Here is a 13,639-nt window from a genome sequence, read left to right on the forward strand (position 1 = left end):
AGCCACAGGGTTGTCTCCCTGTGTTCTGAGACACCGAGGCAACTTTTCATGAGCACATTTTCTGATCTCTGGCCTCTATGGTATCTGATATGTCCAGATAGAGATGAGAAATTATGGCCCAGAGTCCTTTGGCAAGGATGGCAGGTGTGTGGATGGCCTACATAGCTGGCCACAACCTGTCGGTAAGCAAGTATTGTATCATAACTAATTACACTCCAGGATAAGTAGAGCCTTATCCATTCTGGATTGTTGAGGCTCTGGCCTCAGAGCTTTGAGTTACGGGAAGCTGTTTGAATTGTAGGCTAACCCAGGCATCCTCAGTGGATTGTTTAAATGATTAGGGTGGGGTTATTATTGAGGGTGGAGGTCAGAACTTAGGAGTCCTGGCTGCCAGCACTTCAGGACCTAAGCAAAACTGGCTTATTGGGATTGGGGGATGAGAGTCAGAGATGTGTTGTCATGACTGACACCCAGGAAGTGTTGTGAGGAGTTAGGCCAGATGAGGGGCCTTACTCAGTGGTCAGAGGACCCTCTCCTGGTACTGTTTGAGCTGGGAGTGTTAGGGTCCCTGAGCTTTGTGAGCATCCTTCCTGCCCAAGACCCACACTATGCTTACTCTTCAATTGGTAGCTTGAGAGTTTTCCTAGTGTCTCTTGGCACTCTGGGCCAAGGGACAGGCTGGGGTGGATCCGTGGAGCTGCCCAGGAGCTATAGTAGAGACTAATAGAGGAAGTGACTTAAGCCTGGGGTTTCAGCGCTTGGGTCTCGGAAGTGGGTCGGTATTGGTGGACCAGGAAGGGATCTCTGGGAAAAGATTATATTTGGATCAGATAAGGGAACAGGGGGCAGTTAAAGGAGTATTTCTTGTGTAGAAGACTCCAAGTGAAGTGCTTCACGATGAAGCTCTTCCTTCCCCCTCCCCTCCCCCTCCCCCTCCATGAGGCCCCAGACAGGCTCTGTCTATTATTGTCACTCTCAGGCTTTATTGAAGCAGTGATAGATCAGTTACAAATGGTGTGGCCTCAGGTACACTATGGCCCACCCACAACCTTGTCTCCCAGCACATTGCCATACCCCCACCCCTTCCCCATGCCCACAATAAATAATTTGAGATGCCTCCAATCCCATTTCCTTCAGCTCCAATCCCAGGAAAACCCCTTGATCTTCTAAGGGTTGACATCTCTTTTTAAGGATTTCTTTAAATTCCTTGAATCGGAGAAGTCACTTTGCTCAGTAGCACATCCTCTGGTGGATCTGAAGGCTGAAGAAACACGCAGTTAAAATCATCTTTTTTTTTTTTTCAGCAGAAAAAAACAAACAAACAAAAACAAAGGAAACTTATCTTCCTAGCCACTTGTCTGGTAAGGTCCTGTCTCCTAGGAAGAGGCTCAGGGAAACCTTCCCACTCTGTCCGAACAAGAGCATGGTATCACCTACGACCCTGAGACCTAGCATCTGATGACCATGTAGAGCTGTGAAACAAACAATGTGAGACAGGTCCCCAGAAAAGGTCCTGGGGGTGAGCATGGGACCATGCAAGCAGAGCACAAAGAGCATAGTCAGTCATGATTCCACATACTCCTCTAAACTACAGCTCTCCTCATATTATAAGCTCCCCCAAGGGGCTCTTTGTCCCAGAAGAGGCCCCAACGATATAGCAACCTGAACCAGGTTTGGACAGACCTTTCTTTTTCCAGCATGGCCAGTCACCAGTCTATTTGAGTTGTCACTGACCTGCCCCACATGAATCCTGGGTATGCTTAGAAAAGGTTCAGAAAAGGCCACAGATAGAGGCCCCCTCCACCCCCAACACTTTCTATTCCCCATCTTCCAACCCTGCTAATGAGGAGATTTCTTTTAGCTTTGAGATGATCTCAAAGGATAACTATATGGATTGCATCCTCCATTCAAGTAGTGTTCAGACAAAGCCCTCAGATCAGCCTCACAGATCCCCTGGCTGCATTTTAAGCAAATAGAGTCTCGGGTTCCCCTAAAAGCAGAATGCAACTTACTTCCAGGTCTGTGCAGAATTCTGAAAGGAGTTTCATGTTCTTATAAAGCTTTGGTATGGGTGGGTCCTGCCTGTCATATTTATCAGACAATTCCTTCAGGGTAAAGATGAACTCCTTTGTCAACTTTCCATAACTGAGCCCCTGACACAGGGCTAGAAGCATTGTGGGGTGGCTAGCCTGCACAGCAGGATGCTAACAGACACCCCTCTTCACTCAGCCCTGCTCACCCTGGTCTGATGGAGCCCTGGGCCAAAGGCCCTACCCTCATTCTCCCACTTCACAGGAGGCTTGTGGACCCTCCAGGCTATGCAGTGGGCACAATAGATGCTTTCATTTCCCCTTGCATCTGGAGGCTGTGTTGGGACAGTGGCTGGAGAGCCTGGCAAGTCAGGCACCTGACCACTGGTTCATCTACTGACTGGGCCAGGGCTTCGTTTCTCATTCATATCTCCACTGTTTGCTGACTGAGGCAATCCCTCTCTCCCACTTCAGCTATGTCCAGAAAGGCCACAGAAGTTAAACTCTTTTTATCTCACCGGTGTTCTGGAGTCTACTAAAGTACCTCTGTAAACAAGAGAACCAGGTCACGAAGGGCCGCAGGCATGTGTGAACATTAATGGAAAGTCAAAAGACTTAGATGGTATGTCCTCTTGTCAGCAGACAATTCTTGCTGAATCTCAGCACAGAGAGCCATGTGATTTTTCTGGGGAACCATGGTGGCTACCTTCATTGGGGAACAATGGCTTTCTGATCCCCAGAGCACAAAAGCCAGGAACATAGTCTGAGAGGTAACTCACAGGAAATCTGAGCTTGGCTTGTTTGACAGGGTTTCAGTGGAAGGGCGGGCACACACATGCACGCATGCACACACACACACACACACACACACACACACACACACACACGCAAGCTCACATGTGAATGAGTCTAAGGAAGTGCCAAAGCTGCTTATCAGTTATCGATGGCTTTAGAAGAAGACAGAGGGGATCTTATCACTGGGTAAGATGTGCTTTTTATGCATTTTAATATCATATCACAGCCCATGGATTCTTCTCTTTGCTAAAATTCAGCTTGCTCTAAGAATTTTTATTTGCAGATGGTCTTTTTGCCTATGCAGGTGTCTGTGTGGCACTGAGCCACCATGTGTGCAGCTGGCACACAGGGAGCAGTGGGCAATCACTACATCCTAGTACCTGTGAGGACCTTAACTGCAGACAGCCGGCTTCCCCAGGTCCCACTGCCCAATCCCACCTTTGGGAGCATACTCACACTTCCTGATTGTCCTCAGAAAGGTCTCAGGGTAACAAATGGGGGAGCCCTTCTGCCTGGTTGTCAAACAAAGACAGATGATAACTGTAGTTCTCAGCCCCGAGGCCATGGATTTTAGTGGAAAATACCCATGAGAGTCAACACTTAATGGGAAAATAAAAACCAGCTAAGAAAAGTGCCACCTTCAAGCTGTGCCCCAACATACACCATACTGACATTCTGACTGCTAAAGATTAAGATCACCCATGTGGGGGAAAGTTGGGTAAATAATGCTGAGTTCTGACCCCTGTGGTTTAGTTTCTTTTTCTCTGAACAGTTAGTCTATTTGCTGTTTTACTTTAAGAGTTGTTGAGGCCCCAAGTGTGAGGGCAGAATAGTGACACAGGGTCTGTGATCTCAAATGGGGACAGTAGTTTTGCTGAACACTAGGATTCACTTGTTTAGATGCTGACCACCAACCCCAGAAGTCCTTTAGTTCCTAGAAAGGACGACACCCCTTCTCTGGGCCAGGTCTGTGAACCAGTTACTTCAACTTCCTGGTGAACCTAGAGTCCTTTCTCTGGGGCAGAAGCTCTTGAACACCCCAGAAGTTCCACCAAGGCATGTGAGATCCTGCACCCAAGGCCGATGCTGGACCCAGGCCTTGATCTCACCTCCCTTTGGCCTTGACAGCACTGACCCGCATCAATACCCTACCCCAGTAACACCACCACCACCAAACACACACTCCACCTATGCCCAAATTTCTTGCCTCTTCAAAATAAACCAGATTAATTGTATAAACAAGAGTTTTAATAATTTATTATTCTGCTAAGACATCCTCAATAAATAGAAAGTTGCAAAATTAAATAAATAAATAAATAAATATTTTTAAAAAAATATAAATATATAAATAAATATTACTGGTCCCTATCAGTAGAAAATATCTTGCTTGTCTTCCACTTGTCCAATCTGAGTCAGTGTTTTCAGAGGGCTATACTGCCCCCCACTCTGGCTGTGCCCCATCCCTTGGTCCCTTTAAGGCAGAAATCTTGAGTTCCTGGCTCATTATGCAGGCACAAAAGCAGCAGTCCGAGAAGCTGGATCCAGAGCTGGCCTGGGTCTCATTTTTGGCCTGGCTTTTGGCATTCAAAGGGGATATCAGTCAGAAAGATTTTAAGGTTGTCTATGAAATCCTCAAAGGTGGTGACTTGTATTTCACAGTTAGTTTCCTGGAGGGGATGGAAAAAAAACAGCACTTGAGTCAAGGTAAGTGGGCCACTCAGGGAAATAGTTGTGTATTTCTCTGTTGCTGCTGAGAACTCAAAGGCCAAAAGCCCATTCGTAAGGATCAGGTGACACTACAGCCACCCGTGTGCTGCCTAAGTCATGCACAGCTCTGCCAATGGCACCCAGGGACTGTACCCTAACAGAGGACTGTCTCAGGTCTTTGGATTAGTTGGGCTGCCTCTTTGGTTCCTGCAAGGCTGAGGCGCAAGCGAGCAGCCTGAGGCATCTCCTCCCCTCTAAAAGGACACAAGGCTCACTGTCTTTGATGAGGAAAGAAAATAGGAATGTTTGAGGTGTCTGCCCATTCTAGGAGCCTCCTCCTTGTAGCCATGGAGTACAGGCATCCTTACAGGAAAGTCCTGCCCGGAGGAGCACCTGGGTGCTGGCTCTTGGCTCTTCTGGCCTTGGGCAGGCCCTGAGCTTCCTTGGGTTTGCCTCACCTCTGACCTCATGACTGACAATGGCATGTGTGACATGGGCAGATGGCTCCTCCTGGGGAGAGCAGTGGGCTCTCTAACAACATAGAAACCTGAACAGCTACAGCCAGAAGTCTCTCCTTACTGGCCCCGCCCTCCCAGACTAAGACCCTGGGCCCTGATGTTGTGTACTCACCGGGGTTGGGGGGCAGTACGTCTGGTAGTAGTTGGCTGTCATGGTCAAGGCGCCCTTGAGTTTGGTGAAATTGCCCCGTAGACCCTTCTCGAATACCTTCAGGCGGGTCTGCACACAGGTCAGCGTCTGTGAAAAGCATCCATTTGTTGATAAGCGAAGGCCAAGTGCCCACAGAATACAAGCTAACTTCTCCCCACTTCCTTCTGTTCCCACCAAGTGGCACAGGCTGGGACTAGTCATAACACTGTCCTGATCACTACCCTTTTCCCTGCCTGGCCCAGGCCACTCTCAGCTAGCACAGCCATGTTTATAGCCTGGTACCATAAGAGGTTTCCAGTTCCAAGCCGCCCCCTTTCCTCAATTTTGCAAGCGAGAGTTACTTGCTGTCATTCTAGAAGGAGATGGCCAGAGCACCGCTCCAGAAGCCCCTCTGTGCCCCTTGTATAGTCAACACCCTCTCTCGGTGATCACAGAGCACAGAGAGAACTCTAAGGCAACAAGGCCAACTCATAAAGTCACTCTCATGCTCCCATCAACCCCTGAAAATCTCTGACCTTTGAAAACTAGCTCTGCCCAAGCTTATTGCTCACTTGATAAAAGAGTGCACATGACTGCCGCAGGGGCAAGGCTATGGTCGATAAAAGAGTGCACGTGACTGTTACAGAGGAATGGATATGGAGATCTTGACTACCCGACTCTGCCCCCTCCCACTAGCGACCACTGTCAGGGAAGAGTGTAGGGCCACCTGGGAAACTACACCAAAGAGAAGCCGCTTACCTTGAAGGAGAACTCATTAGAGACGATGTCTACCTCTTCATTCTGTAAAAGGGAAGTGTCGTGTTACCAAGCTGACAGGCAGGGCAAGACAAGGGCCAATGGGTGGCCTGGGACCAGCCCAACTCTTTCCCTCACTCACCCCCATAACAGGCGTGTCATCCAGGAGGCTCAGGGCTTCTTTGATGGCCTCTACATGCTTCCAAGGCCGGGTGACAGTGATGGGTGAGCGAGTGGGTGCTGAGAAGCTGTAGACCACAATGCCCAGGAAAAGTAAATTCTGCAGCCACATCCTCCTCAGGACCTTAGCCTTTCTCTCTGAGTACTGGGCTCACTGCAAAAGAGCTCTTATATACACAGTTAGAGGAAATGATTAATGGTGACCACAGAACTCCAGGGGGGCGGGGGAACTACCTGAGTTGTGGAATCTCCTGGCCCTTATCAGCTATACATGGGGCCAGTGAGCCTTCCCCCAGGTTGTCAGGCTTGGGGGTTTTCATTAATAAACCCTTCCAAGAACTGGCAGCCCACCTGCGGGCTGATTTAAGGGCCTCTCCCACCCTGCCTGGGCAGTCTGACCTAGCCTCTGGCTAGCCTCTCCTTTTTTGAGAGGCCTCCAGGCATATTTGGACTTCCTGGCCTGGAGTGGCAGGGGCGGGGTTTGGGAGATACTGAGTGAGGCTCTTGCTTCCATAGCACCTGCTGTTCATGGAGGCCTTTGGGCAAGCTGTACCTACTCTGGTGTGGCTCATTCTAGCCCCAGCACTGGCCCAGTCTCTTTCCAGTCTTCTTCTGAGATATGCACTTCTCACAGATCCATCTCATTATCTAATTAGACAAGGTGCAGCCCAGTGGCACACTTCTATAATGGCCTCCACAGACTCCCACTGAGGAAAAAGTCATGGGCAAATTCTGCCCAGCCAAGCCCCACCCCCACCCCTGCCACCTTAGGAGCAGTGGGAATGGCAACAATGGGTACGGAAGCCATTTCAGGCAGACTACACCCGTGTTCAGTTGGGTACCATCCCAACTGACTGCTACAATCCCAGTTACAAATCCCATTTACAAAGGCATGTTCAATCCTAAAACTTCACAGCATGGCTAGAGCTTCTGGCTGAGGCGGGTAAGGCCACCTCTTTTGACTGCTGATTCTGCCAACCTGCCTTGCCAAGTGACTCTTCCTTTGAGTTATGTGAGCCTCTGTACCCTCTTAAGGGTAGCCTGCCATTCAAAGAGGACATATTACTGCTATATCTACTACTAGGGGGTCCCTGGGGTCTCTGTGGCGGCTGTAACACAGTAACCAGGCACTGCCCCCTCCCTCCCGCCGAGCTTTTCTAGCAAGTTCTTCCAGGCTTAGTTTGCTGCACAGCCCCTTGCTCCAGCCCACCTCCCGCTCCAGAAGCTCTCTGTGGAATCAGGAACTGCTTCTGGAAAAGCAGCATGCTCTCAAGGGGCTAACAAGTGTTTGATTTTCACAATGGCTTTTGGAGAAGACGGCACGAGTTTGTGTTTGCACAAGGGATCTGGCCCCAGCCTTCCTATACAGGAAGTTTGAGGCCATGGGAATACTATACGTGTATCATTTTAGTCATGTGTATGCTGGTAGTGTTGGGTATATGTGTACTCTCAGGAACATGTCAGGGTGGAGGAGGTTTTACATAAGGATGCATCTAACCTGAGCCATACTTTGAGAGTCTGCTTTGTGAGAAACCTTGGGCTTCTGGCAGTGCCCTCTTGATATGAGAGGAGGCCCCTATGCCAAGCAACATGCTTTAGGGCCCAAGAAGCTGATTCAGTGGACTGATGAAATCAAACAAAAGCAAGGGCTTTCGAGGGTCAGATAACAGGTGGAATTCAGGACAAGGCCACAAGAATCATTTAGAAAGAGAGACTGGGGGCCAGATTGGCCATGTTGAAGAACCAAAGACATTCATCTTAGCCTGTGTGTGTGTGGCAGGGTGGTGGCTAAGAGGAAAGCAGAGGCCACAGAGTCAAGATTCATGTCAAGGATATGGTCTACAAGTGCCAACGTTGTCACCTTCGGGGCAGGATTCTAAGGGCTTGGGGATGCAGTTTGTGGGCAGATATGCATCTTTCTCCTCGAAAGATGACATCAGGGCGGGGGTGGTGACACAGGCAGGCATTCCTAGATTGCACACATGGAAAGAAGCGGCAATAACATCAGACAGCCTTGCTGACTCAAGGGCCTCAGTGGGTCTGTGGCAGGGCGGAGGTGGGGACCAGATGGGCGGAGTGACCCCCTCTTTGGCCAGGAGAGAACCCTCTGGAAGGAGTTTCCTGGGAGTGTCCCTTGACACGGGCCCTGGGGGAACCAGAAGCGTGTGGCTGCCCAGGATCTTCATCACAAGAGGAAGTCATCACCAGGGGGAAGGAAACGGGCCCCAAAGTCCCTCACATCCCACAGGACAGGCACATGAGCATTTAAGATGGTCTGACCCATCCTGATGACCAACATTCTTTAGGGAGATCTTTGTCCTCAATGGAGTCTGGGATCTAAGAGACCACTTGCAGCTCAGTCCACACAGGAAGGATGTTGACAGAGCCAGGACCAGAACTTATACCTAGACATACATGGATGCTATTACCCTAGGGGGATGGGCCACACAGGAAATTCTGGCCACCTGCTTAAGTCCAGAAAATGGTGGACCTAACACACTTGTCCATCAGGGCAGCTCTATGGGTGGGAAGGCAGGAGTGGTCTGTGACTGTCCTAAGGACATCTTGAAGCTGTAGAAGAATTTTCCTAGCAGATTATGCCCTCTATCTAGATATCACTGTACCCCAGGTTTGGGCTCTTGTCTCCCTACTCAGCCACCATGAATTCTGGAATATCCCAGGAAAGTACCCCTCCGAAGGTTCCATTGCATCATCCACTTGATGGATGCTGTATCTGCCTTTGGAAAGTTTATAGAAAGACTTTCCCAGGGGGAGGCAGCATTCTGATACCTTCCCCATCCTGGGGAAGTCCTAACCTGGCAGAAGACCCAGAATTTCTGGAATGTTCACGGACTGTTGTGCCTTGTCCTGTCCCAGCCTCTGGGAGCATCTTTCCGGACAGACGTAGTGAAGTAGAGAGATGGCTTCCACCCAAAGACAAAGCTTGCCCCACTTTGAGGGCCACAGTACAGCTCAACACCTGGATGGCTTGTATGTTCCTGAGAAGGTGGCCTTACCCCTCCCTTCTACTCTAGACACATGGAACCACAACTCTCGCCTTCTCTGCCTCCACTCTAGGATGACCTCACCCACATTCTCTGTCTTTGACCCATCCCCAATATATTTTAAAAGGCCAAATTTCCTTCTAGTTCTGTCTCAGCTGCCTGGGTATCCTCAGGTCCCCGACACTGGTGAGTTCTGATGAATTGGAGAGGACCTGAGGGTAGCATCCATTCAGCCAACCCTTCAGGAGGATATATAATATGGTCCTAGCTCTCAGAGAGTTCGTGCCTGTGGCACCATGGGGTCAAGGACGGGGATAACCAGACCTAGATTTATAGGCACATGGCTGAGAGTGCCAATGAAGGTATGCATAAAAACCAAACAACCATGAAGAAAGCCATGAAATGAGAATAAAACAAGTTATGGAAAGGCCTTGAGGGCAGTGGGTATGGGGCAGACAGAGAAGGACCGCATCTATCTCTGTCCCAGGGCAGCCAGCTAGGTTAGGGATTATTTGCTTCAGTGAGGAAAATACAGGCTAGCAGTAAAGTTTGGGGTGCCAGCCAGACTAGACTGGATGAGGGAAAGAAAAAAGCCAATAATGTCCCAGAATGCTTGGCCAATTATTACAATATGGATCCAGCACTTAAGGCGTTGGGAGGTGTCTGGGTTGTTCCAGTGCCATACGAGCTGCGTAGAGTGAATTGTGCTAGGATGCCAGCTTTTGAGGATAGACCCAAGTATAATAAGACAGCCTCATTGGTTTTATTTCTTGTTCTTAGGGCTTCTTTGCTGTCTCCCTGGAACCTAGAAACTATGCCAAGCCCATACAGGCAGGTAAGTCCTATGGGCACACAACCCATGAAAGCAGCACTAGGCCTGCCTCTCACAATGCCCTCCACTGCCTGGGACTCTCTACCCAAGATTCTCCCTCAATAGTTAGGAATGTGTCCCACCCCTGAATCTCTGCCCCATGCCTTATCTCCAGCTGAGAGGTCATTAGGCACCCAGAGGGGACACTGCCTTTATTTTCATCCCTTGAGAGAATCACTGGGAGTGCATGGGATAAAAATCAAAGGAGAAATGAGGGGAGAAGCCATCACAACCTCTTGGAGTACTGAGGGCTCTTCTTCCTACCCTAGGTGTAAGGGGGGTTGCCGACCCTTGGTTGGCTCCCATACCTGCCAGCTTCAGGAGCTGAGGGGCCATAGTCAAAGTGGTGGTTGCTGCCTTATATTTTAATCAGGACAGGGTCCTAGAAGGAGCCATTCACAGGGATGTTTGGGTCTTCCAGGCTCCTGGAGCCCCTGTCTGGTATGTCGATTGCCTCTCAGGATTTCAGATCCCAGAAGACTCTGGCCTTAAACATCGTTCCAGGATCTTTGTCTCTATGCCCCACCGCCCCCTCCACACACACACAAGCAGCCGCCGATGCCCTTTCAACACCCCCCTCCCCAGAGTCCCTATGATCCCTCATATGGGTAAAGCCCACTTGTACCACTCCAGCAGAAGGGCAAAAAGAAGTCATAAAAGGTGAGCATAAACTGAGAGGGTCCTCAGAGTCCCTGCCTGCAGGTGCCAGGGAGAAGTCCTTGGGGACCTCCCACCCCTAGAACTGCCATCTCCTCACTACTTCCTCCTAAACACGCACCCATTTCCACACCCCAGACTGCCGCATCCCTGCTAGGGTGCTGCCCAGTCCCTCATACTCCCCACAGGAAGCCTCAGCCTCCATGGGCCTGGATGCAGAACTGCAGCTGCAGGCCTGACCACTGTGCTTCAAAACCACTTCCCTTCTCTGTGCCCGACCTTCATCTTCATGAGGGGATGGAGACCTCTGCAGGCCACTGCGGAGATGCCTGGAGACACCTAGACATGCTTCTTAAATATTAGCCACGAGCTAAGTGTATGAAGATTTTCTGCTTGGGTTTTCTGTTTGGACTAGTTGCAAGCCCTCCATTCCAGCCTCAGTTTCCCAAACTGTCAAAGAGAATCTTCACCAGGGTCTGGGTGCGTCAGGATTCTATTGCTTGGCCCAGGTGGTTTGCCACCCCTCTGGAATCAACGCCATGGTCATGCCAAGGGCTAGCGGTGGATGACTACTTATTATGACATTTTAATATTCAGTTGTTTGTGTGATTGTATGCATGGCTTATGTGTAGGAGCCAGAGGACAGTTCTCTCCTTCCACTGTGAGTACCTAGGATAGACCTCCATCATCAGGTTTGGTGGCAAGTGCTTTAACCTACTGTTGAAAGTCCTAGAAATCAAACTCTGGTGGTCATGTTTGACCACAAGTGCCACCAAGCCTTCTCATTGGCCTGGCTGTGTAATCTTTTTATGACCACACTCACCTCAGCGTATGGGGCCAGGGCACAAATATGTCACGGCATATGCTCAGAGAAGGGGGAAAGAAGGGAGACCTGGGTCCTGGTGCCAGATGTGAAGCCTTAGTGTCCAGCCTCCTTTCTGATGTGTCCCCAACTCCCTGCTCATAGAGGCACTCTGTCTCCGCATCAGTTGTCTGGGCTACCCAGATCGGTCTCCAGGACATGTCTGGGTCCTCCTAGGAGGGCCAAGCTGGAGCATCTCACAAAAGGAAGTTGCAGCAGTCAGAGTTGAAGGCTGCTATCTGAGAGGGAAGATAGAAAGTTCCAAGTCTATACACTTTGGGGATCAGAGAGTGCTCAGGGGTGGAAAACTGTCTGTACCACCCAGGCTGGAAGTGGAAGGTGAGTCTGGGGTCTCCAGAGGCTGTGTGAGAAGCAGGGGAAGCCCCGAGGAATGGTGACTGTAGGGCTGGCCTGCCTCTCACTCAGAGGCATGTAGGGTGATTTGGGGACACAGAGGAAATCACAGAGGGATCTAAGCTCTGGTGTAGTGGGAGTCAGGGAAGTAGGAAAGGGGGACAGAGAAGCATGTGAAAGTATGTGTGGGGGTGCGCCTGTGAATGCAGAGGAGCGGAGTGGCAGGTGCACACTCAGGCTACAACTTGAAGCATGTGATAGCACAGGTGTCAGTGGGGACCCACGCCCACGGGGCCCCAGGCCAGATGAAGGGCTCTTGTGTGGCACCAGCAGACACACTACAGTCTAGGGCTTCAGAAACCCCTGAGTCCCACAGTCTGAACTTCTCTGTGCCTCGGACTTTCTCTTTCTTCCGTCCTAATAGGGGCGATGCTCAGCACCTTCGGTCCTCATGAGGTTTCTCTGTGTCCCTTTTCATTCCAGGAAGATAGCGTCTTTGCCCAATACACATCCATGGCCATGAGCCCAACTTCAAGTTTTTGAAGGAGAAAGTAGCCCCATTCACCCCATGAGAACTCCCTCTTTCCACCTGGGTCTCCCTCTCCTCCATGTTCTCTCACCATCCCAGGCCCTGGAACCCCCGCCCTCTCCATTCTTTAGGACTGATTTCTGATTCGACCCACAGCTCCCTCCCCCTGCCCTGGTCCTTTCCTATTGCTGTAAAATTCAGTATCTTCAAGGTCCCATCTTAACCATGCACATCTCTATACCCCCCTCACCCCAGGCCTTGGTCATATTCAGTCTTGTTATCTCCATGGCTGTCATGTTGGTTGGGATGTTCTGGGAGTAGAGATGTATGAATGAGGTGAAGGGACCAGCTGAGTCCAGAAGGGGTCTTGCCTCCACCTTGGTCACTGGGTACTCGATCACACTAATGGTTAGACTCTCCTGTACCTAATTCACCCTACACTCTTGGGCGTCTATGCCTTTACTACTTAGAACTGTTTGCCTGACTCCTCCCCGTATCTTGCCCATCCATTGTCTGGTGGCATCCTGCCTCTTGGGTGAGCTCCTGAGCATCCCTCCTAGTGGAAAGCACCTGAGAAAAACATCCATCCATCCCCTTCATTCTGGACTGACCCCGCTCCCTGCATTTTGTTGGCTAACTGGACAGAGCCAGGAGGCTCCTGCAGGTACTAGCCTATGTCTCATTAACCCTGCCTCTGCCTGGGGGAAGCCATGGAGGTCCTCAGCAACTGATTCAAATGGCAATTCCAACAAGGGAGGAAAGAACCTTTGTCTGGGGAGTGAGTTTAGCCAGGTTCCCTTTCCTTAGATACTTGATTTTCTGGAAATTTCTTCTTAATTCAGTCTTCTGAGGTCCCACTTCTTTTTAGGTAAAGAAAAGATGTGAGTCCTATCTTGCCTTCCTGATGAAAAGCTGTACTTGTAAAATTAAGATAGGAGATAAGTGAAATTGCTAGTGGCTGTTGTGACCTACTCTCCAGAAGTGACACTTCTGATGTAGGAAGGTGGCCTTATCAGCCAGTCCTCTAGGATCTGCCATGGAGTGCTGCTGCCCTCTGCTGCCCCTTGGATTTAAGGACAGTCTGGGGGCTATAATAGCTGCAAGCCACCAGCTCTGTGGTGATGTTGGGTCAGGGAGTCAGCACACCTTTCTTGTCAGTGGCTGGGCATGACAAAGGACCCTGGGCTGTTATAACAAGAAATTATACACAGCAGGGATTGTCTATAGTTCTAGAGACTGAGAAGC

General features: G+C 50.1%; 1 protein-coding gene and 1 long non-coding RNA gene across 2 annotated transcripts in view; one reads left to right on the plus strand and one right to left on the minus strand.

The window, feature by feature from the left end:
* Positions 1 to 11,034, plus strand: part of LOC116076948 — a 98,005-nt gene extending 86,971 nt beyond the window's left edge. Inside the window, exons 3-4 of the long non-coding RNA XR_004113142.1 lie at positions 9,902 to 9,956; positions 10,838 to 11,034. This is a non-coding gene — a long non-coding RNA (uncharacterized LOC116076948). The remainder of the gene's footprint in view (positions 1 to 9,901; positions 9,957 to 10,837) is intronic.
* Positions 4,066 to 6,516, minus strand: Csf2 (colony stimulating factor 2). The gene is made up of 4 exons (XM_031351068.1): positions 6,079 to 6,516; positions 5,940 to 5,981; positions 5,163 to 5,288; positions 4,066 to 4,492 (listed from the first exon to the last, which is right to left on the minus strand). Exons 1-4 carry the CDS (start codon positions 6,226 to 6,228, stop codon positions 4,385 to 4,387), a joined length of 426 nt encoding a protein of 141 aa, XP_031206928.1. The 5' UTR covers positions 6,229 to 6,516; the 3' UTR covers positions 4,066 to 4,384.
* Positions 11,035 to 13,639: the final 2,605 nt, after the last annotated feature.

This window comes from Mastomys coucha, unplaced genomic scaffold (genome assembly GCF_008632895.1).
Source record: "Mastomys coucha isolate ucsf_1 unplaced genomic scaffold, UCSF_Mcou_1 pScaffold5, whole genome shotgun sequence".
Lineage (NCBI taxonomy): Eukaryota > Metazoa > Chordata > Mammalia > Rodentia > Muridae > Mastomys > Mastomys coucha.

Bases quoted from the DNA above. Each gene is read 5' to 3' on its own strand.
- Csf2 (XM_031351068.1), bottom strand. From the start codon at position 6,228: ATGTGGCTGCAGAATTTACTTTTCCTGGGCATTGTGGTCTACAGCTTC. The intron at 5,982-6,078 runs GTGAGTGAGGGA...TCCCTTTTACAG, and splicing joins ATGACACGCCTGTTATGGGG to AATGAAGAGGTAGACATCGT. The intron at 5,289-5,939 runs GTAAGCGGCTTC...TGCTTTTCACAG, and splicing joins CTAATGAGTTCTCCTTCAAG to ACGCTGACCTGTGTGCAGAC.